Below are 21470 nucleotides of genomic sequence, written 5' to 3' on the forward strand. Positions count from 1 at the left end.
AAATAAATGCATTACATACATGAACAATTTCGACGATCCCTAATAACAATGTCAGATGTGCAAATTTGTAGATTTGCAGTAGAGCTGTTTAAAGTTTCTTTTCTGAATTTTTACTGTTTTTGAGAATAAGAAATATGTATAGTGTTGTTTGATATTTTGTATTAACTTGTGTCTTTTGGGTGTACTGGATTGGTAATATTACAAAAAAATGGCATTATTGATGTTGTTATAGCTGAAAACAGTATTTTTTTTTTTTTTTTCGAAAATTCTATTTTTGGTATGAAGATTTACAAGAAAACTATGCAGCGCACGGCCATAGTGAAATTTCCTGAAAATCTTCATAAAAAAAAAAACGAATTTTCGAAAAAAATAAAAAAATCATTTTCAGCTACAACATCAATAATGTCATTTTTGTAATATTAGCATTCTAGTAATCGCAAAAGTTAAAAGCCGCCACTCGTATTAACCCCTATTTATTTAATTGGAGTAATATATTTTCAACATTAAAAATGCAGAAATAAAACCGCTCTACTCCAAAACTACAAAATTGCACATCCGACATTGTTTTACGGGGACCGTCGATATTTTCCGGTAACTGACACTGACGTTTTCAAAGGTTAATGTTGTAGTTTTTATATATGGTGTTAAGAGACGTATATGACTTTTTTAAGCAGTGATTCCAAGGGTTATTTGGAGTAAAAATGTTACATGTCATTTGGTCTTTGCTGAATTTTTATTTTGTTTTCCAACTAGGTACTCAGCTAAGGTCAGGGTGGGGTGTTGAGTGACTAGTGATGAAATGTGAAAAAATAAAATAACAAAAAATGTCACCGGAGACAAAAATTTTATTTACATGTTTTACTCCAAATTACGCCAGAAATCACTGGGTGAGTCAGATACGTTCTCTTCTACGAACATCTTATGTACACGGTGTCCAGAAAGTCGTAGTGCAAGCAGGAAACTGGTAAATCTACATCACATTTGGAGGCGATTTAGTGGTAAAACTTTTTTTGATTTCAGCTTTCATTTTCGAATTAATCAAGTCCGAAGTTGTAATTTTTTAAATCAAATTTGAATACAAATCGGTTACTAGGGGGTTAATATTCGCTGTAAGATGTAAATTTTTTGATCCTTTAGTAGCCAAAATAAAAAAAGTTTTTTTTTTAAATAATAATCAAAATGCTCAGATCGAAAAAAATTAATTTTTGGGTTCTTTATGTCTTGTAGCGGGGCCATATTTTTACCACTAATTATAGGAGATTAAGGACGGGTTGTTTCGGAGAATTTGAACAATTCTTCAAATTTAAAAGTTAATTCTGTAAAAGATTTTTTCAAGTTCAGTTATTATTTCAGTTCTGTCAAGCAAAGAGCATATAATGATATAATAACAGAACTTGAAAAGGACTTCCACAGAACCCAAAAATGAATGTTGAAATTTGATGAATTGCTCAAATTCTCCGAAACAACCCGTCTCTAGTTTGAATTGATGAATGAACACCATTATGAGTTCAATTGATTATTTTTTTAATGTTAAACTAATGTTTATAAGATAAGGTTTTATGCATAGCACAAAGGATAACAAATAATTGTCAGCAATAATTAGTCGCCTGAAATATCAATACAAATTGAAAATATTTCCCGAGTAAAAATAAATGCCGCCAACGGGAATTGATTCAACGACAAAAGTAATACATTCATATTACGATTGGATAACATAAAGCTAGTAATAAGAGTTGAACAAGAAGGTATACTTACGACTAATCTATTGGTGACTTTGGCTGCAACCATTCCAAATGCAATAATGTAAAGACAGGGATGGTTCTCATACACGTGTGATTCACTCTTCTGATAAATTATAAAGGCGGGTATTACCACCATAGAGAATGGTATCACGGGCGACAACACGCTAGTCCCCTGAAAGAGCGCACAACTGTATTAGACAAATTCCTAAAATAATTATATCAAACAACACTATTTAAATAATGATCAAAGCATTGAAATTGGACTGAGCAGGATTTTAATGTGATTTTTCAAATATAAATACAGGACAGAGACATCACTAATTTCGAATGAATATATTATTTTCTAAATTGAGCAAAACATTTTTTCTAACATACTGCTAATAAACAATTTATTATGATAAAAAATATTTAATAATTAATATTATATTTATGTCACTCATTTTATATTGCAATTATTATCAATACTTATTATGTTTAAATTTATAATTAGGTACTTTTTCCAGTGAAGGGTGGTGATAATTTATGCTACAGGACCAAGCTAAAACAATATATTTACATTTACATACATAACATTGATGTAGCAAAAACGGATTTTTTTTTTGTCTTTACATAAAAAAAATTTTCACAAATATTTTGAGGTATTTGGAGCGCTGCTCCTATATTCTTAAAAATCTTCATACAAATAATTAACCTAAAATATATCTTTTTTCACAAACATGACATAAATATTTTTCTAAGTCCTGAAGCATTAAAAAATCATGCACATACTGGTACAAACAAACAATATTGTATTCACATTATGTTCAATAAAGTAATGAATTATAGAGATAAACACACATTTATTGATAATCTGTGCAATTTCTATGTCACATATTATTATTATCATCTATTATTTATATTAAATGAATGACTCAAATGATTAAATTAATAATAAAATATGATTAGACTATTATTATGAATCTAAATTGATTTAATTTAATGCAGTTAATCAGCCAATTCAGTGAAATAAAGTAGTCACATGAAGAGCTCGTACGTACGTCATCGAGGATCCTAATCCTTCTTACACGTTGTGTACGAAAACGAAAAAGACAGAAGATACTAGAATGATGACGTCACGTACAACCTCTTTCTGGGACTAGTTCCAGAAACAGCACAAATAAGTTGATACATATTTTAAAGTGTATCATGTTAAAAACTCGCCAGTTTATTAGAGGTATAATCTGGTTTGGGTTTTATGTATTAATTGACCATGTGTAATGTTTATAAGTGCATATTAAAGTTCTTCATTAATCATTGATTTCGAAAGAAAATATTATTAACAATAATAATAATGATTAGTATTAAAAATGTATCATTAAGTTTCAGCTATACTTTAGAATTTATTCATTTACACAAAATTTTTCATGGGTGCAAATCAAAATGTTTCGCCAATAATTCACATTTACTATGGCGAAAAGCGCACAGCATTTGCAAAACAAATAATTAAGTTGGTTTCGGAGCCAAGATTAAAATATGCTGTATATATGATGTTTTGCATCGAGCAGCAAATATTATTATGTTTGGCAAATGATATATATATATATATTTAATCAAATCAATATAATTTTAAGGCTGCGGGTGAATTGATCGGTACCATTAATCCTATTTGAAGGCCATGCATCAATATTTCTGAATGACTTATACTGACAGATTTGTGATGAAGTTAACTGTTCTGGCAGAAAACGTTAATATTTTACGTGTTACGTGTTTTGCTGACCAAATTGCCATGTTTTGCAACTAATCTAAGATGAAATGTAGAATTTGCACAAAATTATAGCATAAAGCAATAATTCAGATGTTTATTTAAAAAAAAAGATAATATGACAACATAACCAAATATTTAATATCAAGAAATGGCTAACTCAAAAACACAAAAAATTACACTAGAAAATGTCTAAGGAAACATACAAATATGATGAACATTATGAAAAACCTCCAAGCCAAATAATATGTACAACAGCAAACCATTACCATCAGACTAAATCTAGGACTATGATAAATAAAAATAAAGCATGCGAGTGTTGTTGTTGCAGAAGTGGCTAGAGATGAAAAGAACAGAAAAGAAGAGGAAAAGAAATAAAGAAGAGTGGTGCGGGTTTAGTAGAAACCATACATGCGCTTGCTGCGGTGCAAATCTAAGGGACCCAATCATATGATAAAGAAACAGTGAAGCAACTTATTTATAATTATAGACATTGATCTTACAGCAACTGTTGAACCATTTTTTCCAACTCCGCCGGTAAAGATGACAACCGCATAGCTAACCCCGAGATAAATGGATACAAATACGCTCATGTAAAATGGTAGAATGTACACTTTTAGATTGAGCAAAGGAATCTGTGAGCGGTGCAGTTCCCCGGGAAACAAAATTTGTGGCCATTTATGTTCGTTAGTTTGGTATTTGGGTTATTGTTGTCCGCGCATGCATTTCATTGGAGGTTAGGTATCGGGGGATGGACAGCGTCCAGCGGCGAGCAGAGACACCACCGGACACCACCGCACACCACCAGACACCGACAGCCAGGCAAACCAAACAGCACAGCACACGCAGCGCCCAAAACAAGAGAGGATCATGCATTGAAAACAAACAACATTAGAAACATAGTTAATCAATAGTCTGCATTATGGAATCAATCTGCAACGACTACTCATTCAATCAACACACGGTCGGTCACAAGGTGATGGGCTGAACCCGACATGTTACACTTCCACATTACTGCACACAACTGGACACCATTTACTATTACCAACCGCGGGACTCGTCATCTTGCAGTATATACATATATAGGTACATATTACAACTACCAACCACAACGACACTTGCAATGGTTGGGATGACACAACCAATCACCTTATGACAGTTTTATTATTTGCAGCAACAATATAAATACATACAGACTTAAAGCAAATGAAATTCTAGTTAGTCAATATTGTTTTGTTAGAAAAATAATATGTATTAGTAGAATGTTTAACTCCAATATCAGTAAGCACAATGTCAATTTGTAAATTGAGCAAGTGACAACTCTGTTTATATGGAAACATCTTCTGTTGTGGATATCTCGTATTTGTTAATCGTTCAATGAATAATGATGAGAAAATTCAGTCTTCACCCAAGTTACAAAGGAGAGGTAAGAGAGCTGAGAAGAAACAATAAACACACCTACAAAAAGTTTAAGGAAATCTATATTTTGTCGAGATATCAATTCTCTTCTGTGAAATTGGCTACTTGGAAATACGGGAAATAGTTAAAAGCAATCTTCATAAATATTTCAGAGCAGGTGTAATATTTGTATTATATTATTAAAAGGTGTTATCAAAATTAAATAGAATTTTTCAGCAGCTGTGCAGTGTCCACACCTAACCTAACAAAGGGCAATAGAACCTTGTGATGGAACAGGCTCTAGCTTAATCTATTTATATAAAGAAGAATATCTGACACAGGGTGGGGAGGCACGGATTTGATTTTTATAGAAATCAAGAGTTTTATTCCAACAATTGATCTGATTTAGAAAAACTCTACGTAAAGCCCGGGCAAAGCCGGGGATTTCAGCTAGTTAATTATATTAAAGTCAGGCTAGAGCCTGTTCCATTACATTTGGTGTCGTGACCAGGAGTCGATAACAACCTTTCTCAACAATAAGGGCTACAAAAGCAAGTTCAATCGAAGTATTTATTTTTTGTAAAGATCAATCAATATTATTGTTCCTCTGAAATACCAAAAAAAAACACAAATAGTAAAAAATAGAACACACCAGAAAATGAAGTGATAGGAAAGGAAAACAATAGGAAAAGGTCTGAATGATTTTGATATTCTGGTCAATCTAGACTGACTAAGTGGAAATTACTGTTTCCATACTTTTAAATACAAGGAAAGGGTTAAAATACAACTATATAATATACACCAAGGTGAGCTAGTTGTCAAACATGAACTTTAAAATAGATGAAGTGTTAAAGAAAAAGATTAGTTAGAATATTATACATATTACTGACCAAAGTGTTTTCATGTATTCATCATATTATTTATCATAAATGGTATAAGTTTGTTAAGTTGCACTGCAGAGAACAGCTCTTAGCAAAGGTTCAACAGTAAGAGGCCATTCAACAAGAGGGAAGGGCCCCGCGATAACGATGATGGATAAACCGTAAAATCATAACAGATTTAGAAGGAGGGTTAAATATGATACTTGAAGCAAACGATTTCAGAAATCAACACCACATAAACACTACACTTAGATAAAAAAAAAGTACAGGCTCTCTGGTCATGCCTGGAAAGGGCATGAATTGAATACACTTTATAAAATCGGGTTTGGTAAATCTATTGAGTCTTACAGCGACCGTGGAGCCGTTTTTCCCTACTCCGCCTTCTTGGAAAGATTGGCAGAAATTGATTAAGACTTGAAGATAGCCGCCGAAAAACACCAAACACATCATGTAGGCCCACGCCAAGTCCGTACCCGGCATCTGTGGATATAAAGGGCGGGGGTTGCTTTAGCAAACAAACATTCCTTCATTATTCACAGTGCAACACTTGTTCATATTAGTGGGGAATTTACCTGGAAAGGACAAAAACGTGTCGGAGTATTATAAAACATGTTCGTGACCTGAGTGAAGACATCGGCATAACAACAATTAGTCGATAGTAACAATATAGATATCCACCAGAATGAGATTGAGCATGCAGAAACTTGGAATAAACATTGCACTCGGTGAGATAGGTTTGTACGTTTGATTAGAAAGAATAACAATAATTGGTTCTGCAGAGAGATGGATGCGGGGCATTCCTTGTAATGTACCAAGTCCCAAACACTAGGCAAAGTAAGACAGCCACAGTAATACAATTTCCCGTCAGCCAGCCCCGTCGTATCACTTACTGCCACGGTAGAGCCGTTGCGCCCCACCCCTCCGCCGAGGATGACGCTGAACACGTTGAACAGCGAGTACCCCGAACAACATACCGTCATCAGACCTAGCAAGTGGCGTAACTCCAAGGACTGGCTCAACTTTACACCCAACAATAACATTTCAGAATAAAACAACTGCATTACATGTATATAACAAAAAACACTTTCTCAAAATATCAATTGTAATTATGGTGGAAAAATATTTTATTGGGTGAGAAAAATTATAAACTAAAAATGTTTCAATATAACAATGTGAAAATGGAACATTAGTATTTTTAGGGTTCATCAGTGCGGAAAACATTTATTACACACTAAGACAGGAATCGAACCTGAAATCCCAGAACCAGTTTATCAATAAAAACTGTTTGTAAAACTAACATATCAATATTACCTACTATTATCTGCAAATCTGTTATTTTACAGGAGCAACCTTTTTAATACATCCTTTATTTAGTATGTCATAAATCATTCAGATACGTCGATATTTTATTTATGAATAGACATAATGATTTTAAAGTTTATCCGCACAATTTATGAAAAATACTGTAGAAGATATTGTATCGTCTATGTAAATTAAAACATGTTTTTGCAACTTTCAGTCGGACAGCACAAGCCGCATTGCTTTAAGAATTCAAAATTTTAAATTGACCAATAGATTGCTTGCACTCAGTTAAAGACAATACCGCGAATGAATTATCCCCACTAAAGAACCAAGCAAGACGGCATATATTCCTAGATCCAATACAGCAGATAAAATACAAATAATCCTAGTAATTTCATTGAATGATTTAAAAATATATATTTTGTGATATAAAACATGAATACAAAATAAACTGCATATAAATTTATTTTTTTGTTATTGAAAAATGCAAAGTGTTTGTTGTCCCTCCCGAACATTTTGTTGTCCCTCCTGTACATTTTGTTGTCCCTCCTGAACATTTTGTTGTCCGTCCTGTACATTTTGTTGTCCCTCCTGAACATTTTGACAAATGGTTCTTCCGCGGTATTGGGCTTACACCAATGATATTATGTAATTTCAAGGTTTGCTCTTGTAGACTAACAGTTTTGGAGATGGATACATTAAAACATAACTTGAAAAATCATTTTTCCTCAAATAATTAAATTAGAGTACAATGCGCTTATAATGTATGTTCCGTTTAAGTTTTTATTTAATTTGAGGGAAGAAAATAATTATTTTATTGAACGTAGTAAGAAATCAAAAAACATAGGGCAGAGTAAATCTGTTTAAATATCGGGAAGAAGAAGTTAACTAAAGAAATGTGAGGAAATGGAACATACCGGCGTGAGCCAAATGCTGGAGCCAAAGATGGCGGAGATGGCGTGAATGCCGAGAATGGCGAACTGCGCCTCCGTCACGTCCACCTTGCCAAACTTCAGCGTGCCCGACACGTACGTCTGCCAGTGTGCGCAGTAGAATAGTGTGATAGCGCAGAAACACTGGAACACGCAACAAACAAACACCAGTCACAACACCATATAGACGGCCGGCATAGTCCAGTGGTAACGCATTGGACTGCCATTCCGAAGGTCGCGGGTTCGAACCCGGCGTGCGCAAATAAATTTTATTTGATTAATTTGTGTTATTTCACAATTAATTAATTAAAATAATATATAGTATGTTTGCGGCACGTTCCAGAGTGGAAGATACTACCAGTATCGCCCTGGTGTAAGACCACCATTCAGAATTGAAACGTTGCTCCAAATGGCTTTAGCCGTGTTTAGTGACTAGATCTGAATAGCCAGGTACTTCCCCACCTTCCTCTTTCCCTTCCCCACTTACCTTCAGCCTCACTTCTTCGATGGCGCTACAGCCCATATCGAGCTTTGGCCTCCTGCAACAGTCGCCTCCAACTCCTCCTGTCCTCAGCGGCTGACTTCCAGTTTGTCACCTGGAGAAGCTGTGCTGCATCCCCTCTTACCTCATCTTCCCACCTCAGTCTGGGTCTTCCCACTTTTCTCTTTCCACCTGGGTGACCAGTCAGAATTCTTTTTGGGACGCGTGTATCCGGCATTCTCTGTACATGCCCAGCCCATCTCAGCCTGAGGAGTCTCATGTGTGCAGAGATGCTAGGGGTCTTATATATATCGTACAATTCTATATTGTGCCGGATACGCCACTGTTCGCCCTCTTTCACGGGTCCACATATTCTTCTCAGCACCTTTCTTTCAAAAGTATCCAGCATTTCAGCCATCTTTACCGTCAGTGTCAGCGCCTCACATCCATATGCCAATACAGTTCTTACAATGGTCTTATATATGGTTATTTTGGTTTTTCTGTGGACACTACGTGACTTAAACACTGGCAGCAAAGAGAAGTATGTTTTGTTGGCTGCTGTGATTCTCCTTCTGATTTCTGCTGGATCCTCATTGTTCTCTGTCAGGCTGGAGCCCAGGTAGGTGAATTGGTCGACCACTTCGTATGAGTAGTTGTCTTTAAATAGTGCACTACTTCTTCTTCTGTGTGAGGGGTTCCTGCTCTGTACCATCATTTTTGTTTTGTCAACATTAACTCGCAGTCCTACTTCCCGCGCCGCTGTTTCTAAAGGGTCGAAGACCTCCTTAATGGCTGAAATTGATCTTCCGACAATGTTGATGTCATCCGCATATCCGACAACTTGACTGCTCTTGAAACAAATATTGGAGCCAGTGTCTATTAGTGTTTTTCGTATTACATGTTCGAGCACAATGTTGAAGAGAGTGGGAGCCAGACTGTCCCCCTGTTTAAGTCCCTGTGATACTGTAAATTCTTCCGACAATTCTCCGTCTATTTTGACCTGACATCTTGAGTCTGACATTGTGGCTTTTATGAGCCTAACCAATTTAGGTGGAATCTGGAATTGTAGTAGTATGTCATATAGACACTCCCGATCTATGCTATCATATGCTTGCTTGAAATCAATGAATAGTTGGTGTATGTCTATGTCAAATTCCCAGCACTTTGCCAAGATCTGTCTGACGGTGAACAGTTGGTCTGTTGTGGATCTACCGGTGCGGAAGCCTGCCTGATACTCTCCCAGTAGGTTTTCTGCATATTTATCAATTCTTTGTTTCAGTATCATGGTGTAGATTTTATATGCTGTGCATAGAAGTGATATTCCTCTATGATTTTCGCATTTTAATTTGTCACCTTTCTTGTGAATTGGGCATATTATGCTTATTTGCCATTCCTCTGGTATTTTTTCCAGTGTCCATATTTTAGTTATTAAATTGAATAGCTGATTTCTCAGATGCTCATTTCCATATTTGAACAACTCTGCCGGGAGGTTGTCTTTCCCAGGTGATTTGTTGTTTTTAAGTTTCTTTAGTGCAGCATTTATTTCTTGCATTGTTGGTGGATTCGCTGATTCTTCATTACTTGATTCAGTGGGGATGTTGGTAGGGTGACTTCTCAGGTCGCTATTAGGGTTGAGAAGTTTATAGAAGTAGTTTTTCCACACTGTTTTTATTCGTTCCTTATCTGATATCATTGATCCATCAGCGTCTTTGCATAGTGATGTATTCGGTTTGAAACCCTTCTTGAAGAAGTTTACTCCCCTATATGCTTCTCTAGGATTATTATTGACAAAGTCCTGTTCCATTTTTAGCAGTATATCATTCAAGAATTTTCTTTCAAGAAGAGGGTTCGAACCCGGCGTGCGCAAATAAATTTTATTTGATTAATTTGTGTTATTTCACAATTAATTAATTAAAATAATATATAGTATGTTTGCGGCACGTTCCAGAGTGGAAGATACTACCAGTATCGCCCTGGTGTAAGACCACCATTCAGAATTGAAACGTTGCTCCAAATGGCTTTAGCCGTGTTTAGTGACTAGATCTGAATAGCCAGGTACTTCCCCACCTTCCTCTTTCCCTTCCCCACTTACCTTCAGCCTCACAACATCCCCCAATTGGGGATGCCATAGTCTCACTGGCTCCAGACGGGAGCAGTTGGGACTCTTGTGAGGTATTCGCTATAAAAAAAATAAAAAAAACACCACACTCACACTAAGGGTGAAATAGAGCCAGAATATAAATATACAGTAACAGAAACATTTAATAGTTATACAGGATATAGCAGGGCAGTTTCTCAGAATACTTGAACCAGCAAAACCCGAGGTTATTGGAGTTAAAAAGACATAGTTATTATTTTCATTAAAAACTTTGTCATTTTTTTTAATGAATACAAAAAGTTTTCATACATTTCATAAAATTTCGGGAAAAGAAAACTTTTAGGAGCAATAAAAGGTTCCATGATATTTCATCAAAATGAAAATTCAACACACCTTTAAAAGGTGATACAGTCATTAACCTGTTAACCGAGCGGAACGTTTAAATACGTCAAACGTAAACAGTATCGGGTACCGGTAGGATATATAAATAGGTCCTTGATATATATAATGCGCCCTGGAACGGGCGGGACTTATATTTCCAAGCATATCACACGGAAATTGAGTTTTGAATTTTTACATATTTTAATTTTTTAAACTCAATGTTTCTATTTTATTTGTGTGCTTTTGTTTATTGTTCTCTATTTGTTACTTTTTTATATTTTTGTAATCTTAATAATTTTTGTTTCCATTTTTATAATGCATACATAAAAAAAATAATAATATGAAATTGCGTTCTCCGGGCGTGATATACTGAAACGTCATAGTGAAATAGTTCACGCCCGTTATATGCTGCGTAATTCAAAAAGGAACTCCCCGGTTAACGGGTTAAAAGTAATGAAACAAAAACTAGGTTTAATAGTTACATGTATAACCAAGTTAACCTAGTTTTGGTTTCATCACTTCTCATGATTTTATATCACTTTTTGTAGGTGTGTTAAATTAATAAACTTGATTAGGACTTTCACAGAACCCAAAAATGAACGTTGAAATTTGATGAATTGTTCAAATTCTCCGAAACAACCCGTTCTAAGGACGTGTTGTTTAGGAGAATTAGAACAATTCTTAAAATTTCAAAGATAATTTTCAAGTTCTTTTATTATTTCAGTTCTGTCAAGCTACTAACCTATAATGTTATAATAGAACTTGAATAGGACTTTCACAGAACCCGAAAATTAAGTTTACCCAAAATTTGAACAATTCATCAAATTTCAACATTCATTTTAGGGTTCTGTGAAAGTCCTATTCGAGTTCTGTAATTATATCATAATAGGCTAGTTGCTCAACATAACTGAAATAATAACATAACTTGAAACAATCTCTCACAGAACTTGAAAATTAACTTTGAAATTTGAAGAATTGTTCAAATTTCAACATTCATTTTCGGGGTCTGTGAAAGTCCTATGCAAGTTCTGTTAATATATCATTATAGGTTATTGGCTTGACGGAACTGAAATAAAACAGAACTTGAAAAAATCTTTCGCGGAACTGGAAAATGATGTTGAAATTTGATGAATTGTTCAAATTTTCCGAAACAACCCATCCTTAGGACGGGTTGTTTCGGAGAATCTGAACAATTCATCAAATTTCAACAGACATTTTCAAGTTCTGTGAAAGATTTTTTCAGGTTCTGTTTTTATTTCAGTTTTGTCAAGCAACTAGCCTACAATTATATAAAAACAGAACTTGGAAAAGTCTTTCACAGAACCCGAAAATGAACGTTGAAATTTGATGAATTGTTCAAATTCTCCGAAACAACCCCTCCTTAGGGCGAGTTGTTTCGGAAAAAATCACGTGTGAGAAAGTCATCACAACGTCAATCCACTCAATTTTCCATAAATTGGGTTGTTTCATCGTCCGTCAAGAGAAAATTCAACGAAATATTCATAAAATGTGATCACCCGAAATCAGCCGGTTAACGCGATCCGCCATTTTGAAAAAGATTGACGCATGCGCAAACGTCACAATTGCGATCTGACATATCGTATGTGCCAATTACTGGTGATAACGACCCTCACTATTTTGGCAAATAACGCAAAGAAAACCCAACGATTAAAATTTATGAAGTTAAAGGTTTTGTGGGAAGAAGTTTAGATACCTTTTCTACATAAAATATTGTCGAAATTCGTTTTTATATCGTTGGTTTCCGTGATTTAAAATGACGATAAAACTGGTAAAAATATTGAAAAACTGCAAGTTTGTTTCTTTTGTCGACCAATATATCACAAATTATGACCAACATAGTAGCCAGGTGGCCTGGAGATACCCATCTTTTTAATAGTAGCAGCATCAAAGTAAGGTTGGAATGCGGTGAGTTTCGAGATGAAGTGGTTGTTGGAGATGGTGGTTATGGAATAAAGCCATATTTACTAACACCCTTAAGGAATTCCGTTTCTCGAGAACAACATTTATATAAAGAAAGTCAGATCAGGACCAGAAATGTTGTTGAAAGAACTTTTGGAGTTGTTAAAAGATGGCTTCCAGTCCTTTCTTCATAAATTAAAATGCATGTAGGTACAAGGGATCATTGTAACAAGATCAACCACCTGTATTCATAGACCCCTTGGACGAGGTTAACGATGTACTGGTGCAAGCACCAATCTTTAACAGGGGAGATGACCATGTTCGTCAAACCCTCATTAACTCATATTTTTCCAGATTGATGGACTAATAAATAGTAAAATACTACCCAGCACAAAAAGCCCTATCTTACCTCCTTCTGTACCATTAAGCCTGTCGTCCCACGTGTCGGTAAGGAATCCACATAAGCCGAGTGCTGTAAAACCCTGCATTGCAAGAGAGGTTCCACAGTAGACCGCCTTATAAACTGTTTTCTTACTTTACTTCTCTGTGCAGAACTCGGTTTATATTGATTCTTTACCAACCCATGGGGCAACACTTTCTGTAACATCTTCCGCCTGGAGACTCGAACACATGTGTACAATCTCTTGGTACATGAGCGAAGATAATAAAAGTCTTTTGAATTTCAAAACAATAATGTCTTTATTCAAAAATAGCTGTACCCCGCCACGTGTTGCTGTGACTCAGTCTGTTTTACCTGTAACAGGTGTCATCTAAATAATGTAGGTATATAAAAACACACGCATATTTGAATGCAACATTGTGTCTAAATTTCAAAGCAATCAATGAAGAACTTTCAGAGATTTTCAACAAACGACCATTTACATATATTCAGAGATAGATAGTTAACATGTACAAAATAATTAATGTAACGATAAATCTTCTATTTATTTTATACTTTAATGTTTATAAACTTAGTAAATTACTTTGTTTAATAATAGAGAATACATACTATTAGAAATGTTTTGAACAACTATCTCACATATACATATATTATGTAATATGCATTGGATCGTTATTGAATGTGAATAACTTAAGTGTAACTGCATACTCCTACCTAATTTCATAAAATAAATAGAGTACCAAGATGTAGTATATTCTTTTATTTGTATTTTACATAAGTGAGGAACAAAATATATCAAAATAATATAACAAATTAAAATAAAAGAGAAAATAAGTAAGGCACCTACCTACACTGTAGAAATTGAAAAAAAAAAGATAAATGGACAAATAGAAAAAAAATGAATAAATCGGAAGGTTACGGCTTCAATTTCCATCAGTGGCATTTATTTTTTCTCAGAGTTTATTTATTTTAAAATATGTATGGGTGTTTCAGACTAATATTTATTGATTATAATAATTTGTTAATATAAATTCAGTTAAAAATAAGAAAATAAAGGTTTAAAATAATATTTATGGTATTTTCCAATTATGTTCTAAATCCTGTATTAACAATTAGTTAATGTTAATTAAGTATTAATCTTAAGTGTACCGTACCATACCGTCTACAGTACCATACTTATCTACCAGGTAACTATGGTACTGTATATTATCTCCATATATAGTTAGTAATAACATAGATCATTCTAGAAATGTATTACATAGTAAATCACATCAAGGTCGCTGTAGCGACTTGATTAGCGATTGTGATTATTTATTTTTTATTAATGAAAAGAGTAAAATTATACCAGAATACTCTCTCGGAAGAAAGAATAATTTACAGCAAAAATACATACTTATACAATGGGAAAGAAACATTTAAGAACATAATATAATGGACTAGTTAATTGTGTGCGAATGCATTCATTCATCTTGTTCTAACAATAATTGACAATAATTGAAAAACATTAGAAAGAACACAAAAGATTATACGGCCCATAAAGTAAAGGTCACACAGCATTAAAAATATGCATAATATAAAAACCTGGACATGCCGTGCATAATATTGCATAAAATGCATTTTTTTAAATTTACAGTTTTAAAAGGAAAGAAAAGAAAAATGCGGTCTTACTGGAGTACCCCGTCGTAAGTACACAATGTACATTTGTTAGTATTACCATGTAATATAATGTAGGTAATTGTGAAGCCAGAAAATACTTCATAAGAATTGTGTACATAAAAAAGAGAAAAATTATTAAAATTAATATTAGTACATTAAAGAATTCACCCAGTAGATAGTGAACAGAGGGGAATAAACTGCTTTCATCTCAGTTTAGTTTTACCATGACTCCGATATTACTCGTTCTTGTCTCAATAATCCAATTTTTTTTTAAACCGGAAATCGGTATGTATAATAGGGGGCACTCCTGTCAAAAGGGTTGGATTTGGATGCTTCAACAACATGAGAATACATTAACTAATCAGATTATTATCTTAAATAAAGCAACGATAGTGAAATACAAATATTTTGTACTAAAATCTACTAATAGTTTGTTTGAAAACTTGTATTAAGTCAGTCAACAAATTCGTTTACATTTAAAGGAGATGAAATTGCTCTTAGGATTGAGGTTTCTGGGGCGCTGCTATCAAAACGGTTGGATTTGGATGCATTAACAACATAAGAATACATTAATTAATCAGATAAATTTCTTAAATAAAGCAACGATAATGTAAAATAATTGCTTTACACTACACTCTACTAACATCTTATATAAAATCATTCGACAAATTCGCTTACATTTAAAAGGAGAGGAAATAGATTTTTAGATCGTTGGTTCTGTGGAGCTGCTGTGAAAGGGGTAGGAGTTGGAAGCTTAAAATAATGTGAAAATGCATTAATTAACCAGATTATCTTAAATGAAGAACTAATATAAAACTAGGAAACATTGTAGTAGTAGTTAGTAAACTGCAGTCAGAACCATAATAAACCTCAGCTGTGGCGCTAACCAAACTCCCACCTTCTTCCACCACCAGCTAGCTCCTGCAGCACCAAAGTGCTGATGTCATCGTCAAACACGCTAGGGAGTCCGTCAATCGAAGTAGCCACTATGCTCCGCATAAAATTTGTGTCCACCGCCAGTCCTCTCCTGAATTTCTCTGCTACCGTCCTTGAAGCATTATTAAAAGTCAATTAATAAACATGTATACCTGCATGAATTAAACAAAGCATCAGGGCAACCAATTAATAAATATAACAGTTCATTTAACAGCATTATGGCGTTAAGATTAATACCAATTAAGAAATATATTCCAACCTGCCTTGCCCGACGCTTCATATTTTCAAACCGAGCTCGGAGCTGTTTGACAGAATCCATCGCCATTGAAATCGGATATAAGAGTAAGCCATGTCGCCTCTCGTTGTTTGAAGATGACTGCGTCGGTCTTTTTATTGGTAAGAATATGGCTATACTTCCTCACCAACATTGCATTGTTTCCTGAAAACAAATTTCATATTTATAAGTAACAAGATCGTACAAGGAATTGCTGATATAAAATTAAATATGCACTTGAAATATTATATTTAATAGGTCAAAATACACAAATCCATCTTCACGTTTCTTACGGATATTTTTTTGAACGTTATTTATAATATTCCTCGGTAACACATTATTAAAGTGTGGCGGAATGCAACATAATATATAAAAATAAACAAAAAATTTGCCGCCATAATTCATTATATGGCGGAACAATCCAGAAGGGATAAAACGCGATGCTTTTAGAGAGTTCCACCTGTCTCATTCCACAGAAACACCGGGTAATATTACAAGCGATAATTATATAGAAGTATCGCAAATGTTTTCATTATGATCGTTTATGTTGTTTAGAAGACGAAACTCTACATAATATTATCAAGCTTTACATTGGGATTTAGGAAAACAAAATGCTTACTCACGTAACTATACGGTTACAAACATGTGTATTATTTATTCATAAACTTCATATTTATTATGGAAAAAGGGTATAATTTACAATACTTACAGTAAGTTTGGATCCATTTTAAGTTTTCAACAATTGAGACATTAAACAATCACAAAATACAGGCAGTCCAACAACGCAATGACGGGAAAAAGTTTTGACAGATTGATAAAAATACGAGGTGTTGCCAGCGTAAAAATAATTCCTGTCTCGCAAAAAAATTATTCTCTGCAATAATTGCCCGATTCGGCGGGAAACACTGGAACGGATTATTCAAATATAACGGAAGCTTTTTCGGAGTTGAAACAACCCAATTTGTATTTGAATAAAATCGACGTGAAGATTTTCTTACATTTGAATAGAACTCGGGAATCTGAATAATTGTTCAGCTTTTCCGAAACAACTCGCCCTTAGTCAATGATTTCATTTGAATAATTAATTAAAAATACTAATTTCGGTAATGACTCTGTAACTCTGGTGCAATAAATTCTAGAACTTGGATTTTATTTGAATTTAAATGTTATTTGCAAAATTGGAACTAATGTGGGAAATATTCAGACAAGCAATAAAGTGTAGGTACCAAAATAATTTATTTTAATGAATTAATTAACAATTCTATATTTGAAATGCATTATTTCTTTGTTCAAATTTTTGACAGATTAATTTTTCAAGTTTACTAACGGAGTTCATTTGAAAGGTAAATTTCTGATCATCACTAAAATTGACAATGTTTGTTTTTGAAAGGCAATGATCCCGAGGCAAATATTTTGGTAAAATTTCGATCGCGCTGGCCTCGCTTAATATGAATATTTTTTAGATAAAACCTTTAGATTCACCTTAATTACTGTATAACACAACTTTTTGCATTTGGGCGGTGGAAAATATTGCAATAAAAATTTCAATTACGTAAAATTAAAATCTACTCTCGCAAACGAAATCGGCGACGCGGCGACGGTCGGCCTCCATTTCTAACACTCACTGACATTTTGTTATGTTGGTATTCCTGACACTTTACGAAGAGCTAGGAGCTAAAAAAACCCTAGACTCTGTGCAAAAACGGGCGGTCCGTTTGATAGATTCCCCAATCTTAACAAACTGACTGCAATCTTTAGAGCACAGGCGTCAGGTAGGTATGCTGTCCTTGTTCTATCGGTATTACAATGGAAGATGCTCTGAGGAACTAGCGTCATTGATCCCTTCGGCACCCGTGCGTAGTCGGGATACACGCCAAACGCGCACCCAACATTTGTACACAGTTGACACTTGTCACATGAGAACGGGTCGCTTCTACAATTCGTTCTTAAGTTCAACAGCTCGGCTGTGGAACGAACTGCCGGCCTCTGTGTTTCCTCCCTCCTACAACATGGGACTCTTCAAGACCCATGTTCACTCCTTCCTCTCCACAAAAAGACCCTCCACACAGCATCCCCAAAGATGACATAGGCCCTGAGGGAAATTATTTTCTTCAGGGCCTCCTGTGTGGAGTTAATATAAAAATAAAAAAAAAGCTAGATGCTAGACAATCGTAGCCGATTTCATGCGGATACATAAATGATTCGTATAAAAACACTTCATAATTTGTAATAATATAATGTAACCAAACTTTTTAGAATCACTTCAGAGTCGAACTGAGGCACTAGAATCATTAAATTACTAAAAATAAATTAATATCATTGAAATAAAATAAAAAGTCTGAAAACCTATTTTGTTTCAAATTTAAAATAGGTTAGACAATAAATATTTGCAAAACCGGGACACGCTTAATAAGCATTAAAAATATCTTTATAAATACAGGCTTTATAGAGCCTGCTCGCGTCAAGGCAAGAAAAATATCCCAGTTTTCAAGTAGTTCAGCGGCTACGCTAGGTTTGTGTAACATGGTTTGTGATACAAAAGAAAGTGCCCCCTTTATAGCGCCTGCTCGCGTCAAGGCAAGAAAAACATCCCAGTTTTCAAGTAGTTTAGCGGCTATACATATATATATCTCAAAAACCATGTTACACAAACCTAGCGTAGCCGCTAAACTATTTGAAAAATGGGATGTTTTTCTTACCTTGACTAAAGCAGGCGGTATAAAAGGGACACTTTCTTTTGAATCACAAACCATGTTACACAAACCTAGAGTAGCTGCTAAACTAATTGAAAACTGGGATGTTTTTCTTGCCTTGACGCGAGCAGGCGGTATAAAGGGGGCATTTTCTTTTTCATCATAAACCATGTTACACAAACTTAGCGTAGCCGCTCAACATCGCAGAAATAGTTAACTTAAATAAAATTTGAACGTAAAAAAATAAAATCCAGCTAATAAATTTCAATCACAACGCACACAATGCATGCATATTAGGTAAATACTAATTTGATGGAATTTTTTAACATTAAAAAAACGCCCGCGCGATTATGTCTCTAGCCACTTCTAGCCGTTCGTTTCGTCCTATAGTAACAGAAATACCAACAAAACAAAATGACATTTGACAATAAAGTTTGAAAATGGACGGTCTCGTTTCACAAAACGAAAGCTAATTTTAATTTTACGTAATTGAAATTTTTATTGCAATATTTTCCACCGCCCCGAATGCAAAAAGTTGTGTCGTACAGTAATTAAGGTGAATCTAAAGGTTTTATCTAAAAAATATTCATAATAAGCGAGGCCAGTGCGATCGAAATTTTACCAATATTTTTTTATACATACTTTCAGCTTCACAAATCCTGCAAATTCACAAAATCCTAATTATAATATCACGTGATTTTTACAGATCTGCGCTAGTAATATATAAAAATTCCAAAGTGATATGAATTAGATAAAATAGTTATAATATTCTTATCAGTCTGACACAAAAATCACGCCACCATTAATTTATAATAATAAACGCACATGTATATCCTAAAGCAATTCACTTTCCAGTGAATTCCGCCATACAAAGACAGTGGGACTACTGCCCAATGCCGTAATGTTGCGAGGCAGTAAGTTCTAAAATATCTGACTGTTTACTAAACATAGCCAAAACCATTTCAAGTAATATTTGATTTGTTCATCATTTCGTGATATCTCATCAGCATGAAGTGTAAATACACTACTTTATTAAAATGTATTGTAAAAATAATAAAATATATTGTATAAATATAATTTTTTCATTTTCATTTTCTTTTTTTTTTAACATTATGAGATATAAAATAAAAAGAAAAATGCCTAAAAAAAGCTTTTCAGTGGGGATAAATTTAATTTACAATGACTAATTTACATTGGAACACAAATCTGTCATATTTATATAAATTAAAATTTCTACCAAAAAATACCTTTTTGGGATGTTTGATTTTTAATTTTACTCTTCATTATATTGAAGCAGTAAATATGGTAAGATTATTTTTTTAATAATTACAATCAACTCACAAAAAATGCCAAAATTGTCTTTAAATAATGCAAAATATGTAAAACAATCTACCTCTATACATCTAAGGCAACTTTGTAAACTGTATAACGTAGTAGGACAAAAATTTTATACTTTATTTATATACAAATGTTTTAAGATTTTTGTAATTTTACTAGAATTTACTTAGAGAATCATAAACACATGAAAACAATTATTAGGAGAGTGTCAAGTGAATGTAAAAGTAAATGTCTTGAGATAAACAAGTGGTGAAAGTATTCAGAAGCAGGTATAATCTGTGTCGCTCTTAAAGCCTGCCGTTTGATGAAATGACCGTGGGCAAAGGCAAATTTAGATAGTGACTCATTGCGGCCCTAAGGCTTGCTGAGAGACCATGCTTCTGGAGAGACACTTACTGATTAGGAAAGGTCCCTTTCTCTTTTGGCATAGTTAACTCTTCAAGTGTCCAGTGAATTTTTTAGCACAATGCTTTTATTATTAAGATAAATGAAGATGAGTCTGAACATTGCCACATTACTTTTATAGCATTGATGTCAGAATTGAATTTCAAATTGGCATACATTCAAAGCACTGCACACGCACAATTTAACGGAATTCAAACATGTCTTAAAAATCAAAATTACATTGTACATAATAGTAATACATATTTATGTAAATTCCCAAGTTAAAATCAAGGACTTTATTTTCAGCTTTCTCAATAGTCATTTGTCTACTGCCTACTAAAAATATAGTATAATATGTAAAAAAAAAAACTTTTTTTTTCCAAGAGTCCCACTGCTCCTAATCGTCTGGAGCCAGTAAGACTACAGCATCACAAATTAGGGTATGTTGTGAGGCTGAAGGTAGCGGGGAGGGGAAGGAGATGGGGAAGAGGAAGGTGGGGGAGTACCTGGATATTCAGATCTAGTCACCAAACAAGGCTAAAGCCATTTCAAGCAACGTTTCAATTCTGAATGGTGGTCATACACCAGGGTGATACTGAGAGCATCTTCCAATCTGGAACGTGCCACAAGTATACTACGAAGGTTGTCTCAAAATTAAGTTACACTATTTATTTTTTTAATAAAAAAACTTTAAAATAATTTTTAAAAGGGTAAACTTTGAAGAGTGCATTTAGGGTCAATCCGCACCAAATCATCCAGGCCATGTCACCCACCATCTCAGATTTTGATGAAACTTTAAATTTTTAATCCTTCCATATAGATAAGAAAATATACCAAATTTTACCTTCCTACCTCAACTCGTTTTTTTTTTATGGGCAGTTGAAGTTTGGGCAAAATAAGCGTTTTTACATAT

General features: G+C 34.1%; 1 protein-coding gene across 4 annotated transcripts in view; it reads right to left on the reverse strand.

Moving 5' to 3' along the window:
- bbc (choline/ethanolaminephosphotransferase 1 bbc) overlaps window positions 1–21470 on the reverse strand; it is a 52152-nt gene that overhangs the window by 18166 nt on the left and 12516 nt on the right. For 2 of the 4 annotated variants that reach the window (XM_089631528.1, XM_089631531.1), the window contains exons 3-5: window positions 7982–8140; window positions 3987–4118; window positions 1756–1914 (exon numbers count right to left, since the gene is read on the reverse strand). In XM_089631528.1, coding sequence (XP_089487654.1) covers window positions 1756–1914; window positions 3987–4118; window positions 7982–8140 — 450 coding nt within the window. Of the gene's footprint in view, window positions 1–1755; window positions 1915–3986; window positions 4119–6110; window positions 6243–6652; window positions 6782–7981; window positions 8141–21470 lie in introns of all 4 variants that reach the window. The other 2 variants (XM_089631529.1, XM_089631530.1) reach the window with 2 other exon arrangements.

Source organism: Hesperophylax consimilis, chromosome 5, assembly GCF_061612785.1.
Source record: "Hesperophylax consimilis isolate HC1 chromosome 5, BYU_Hcon_1.0, whole genome shotgun sequence".
NCBI lineage: Eukaryota > Metazoa > Arthropoda > Insecta > Trichoptera > Limnephilidae > Hesperophylax > Hesperophylax consimilis.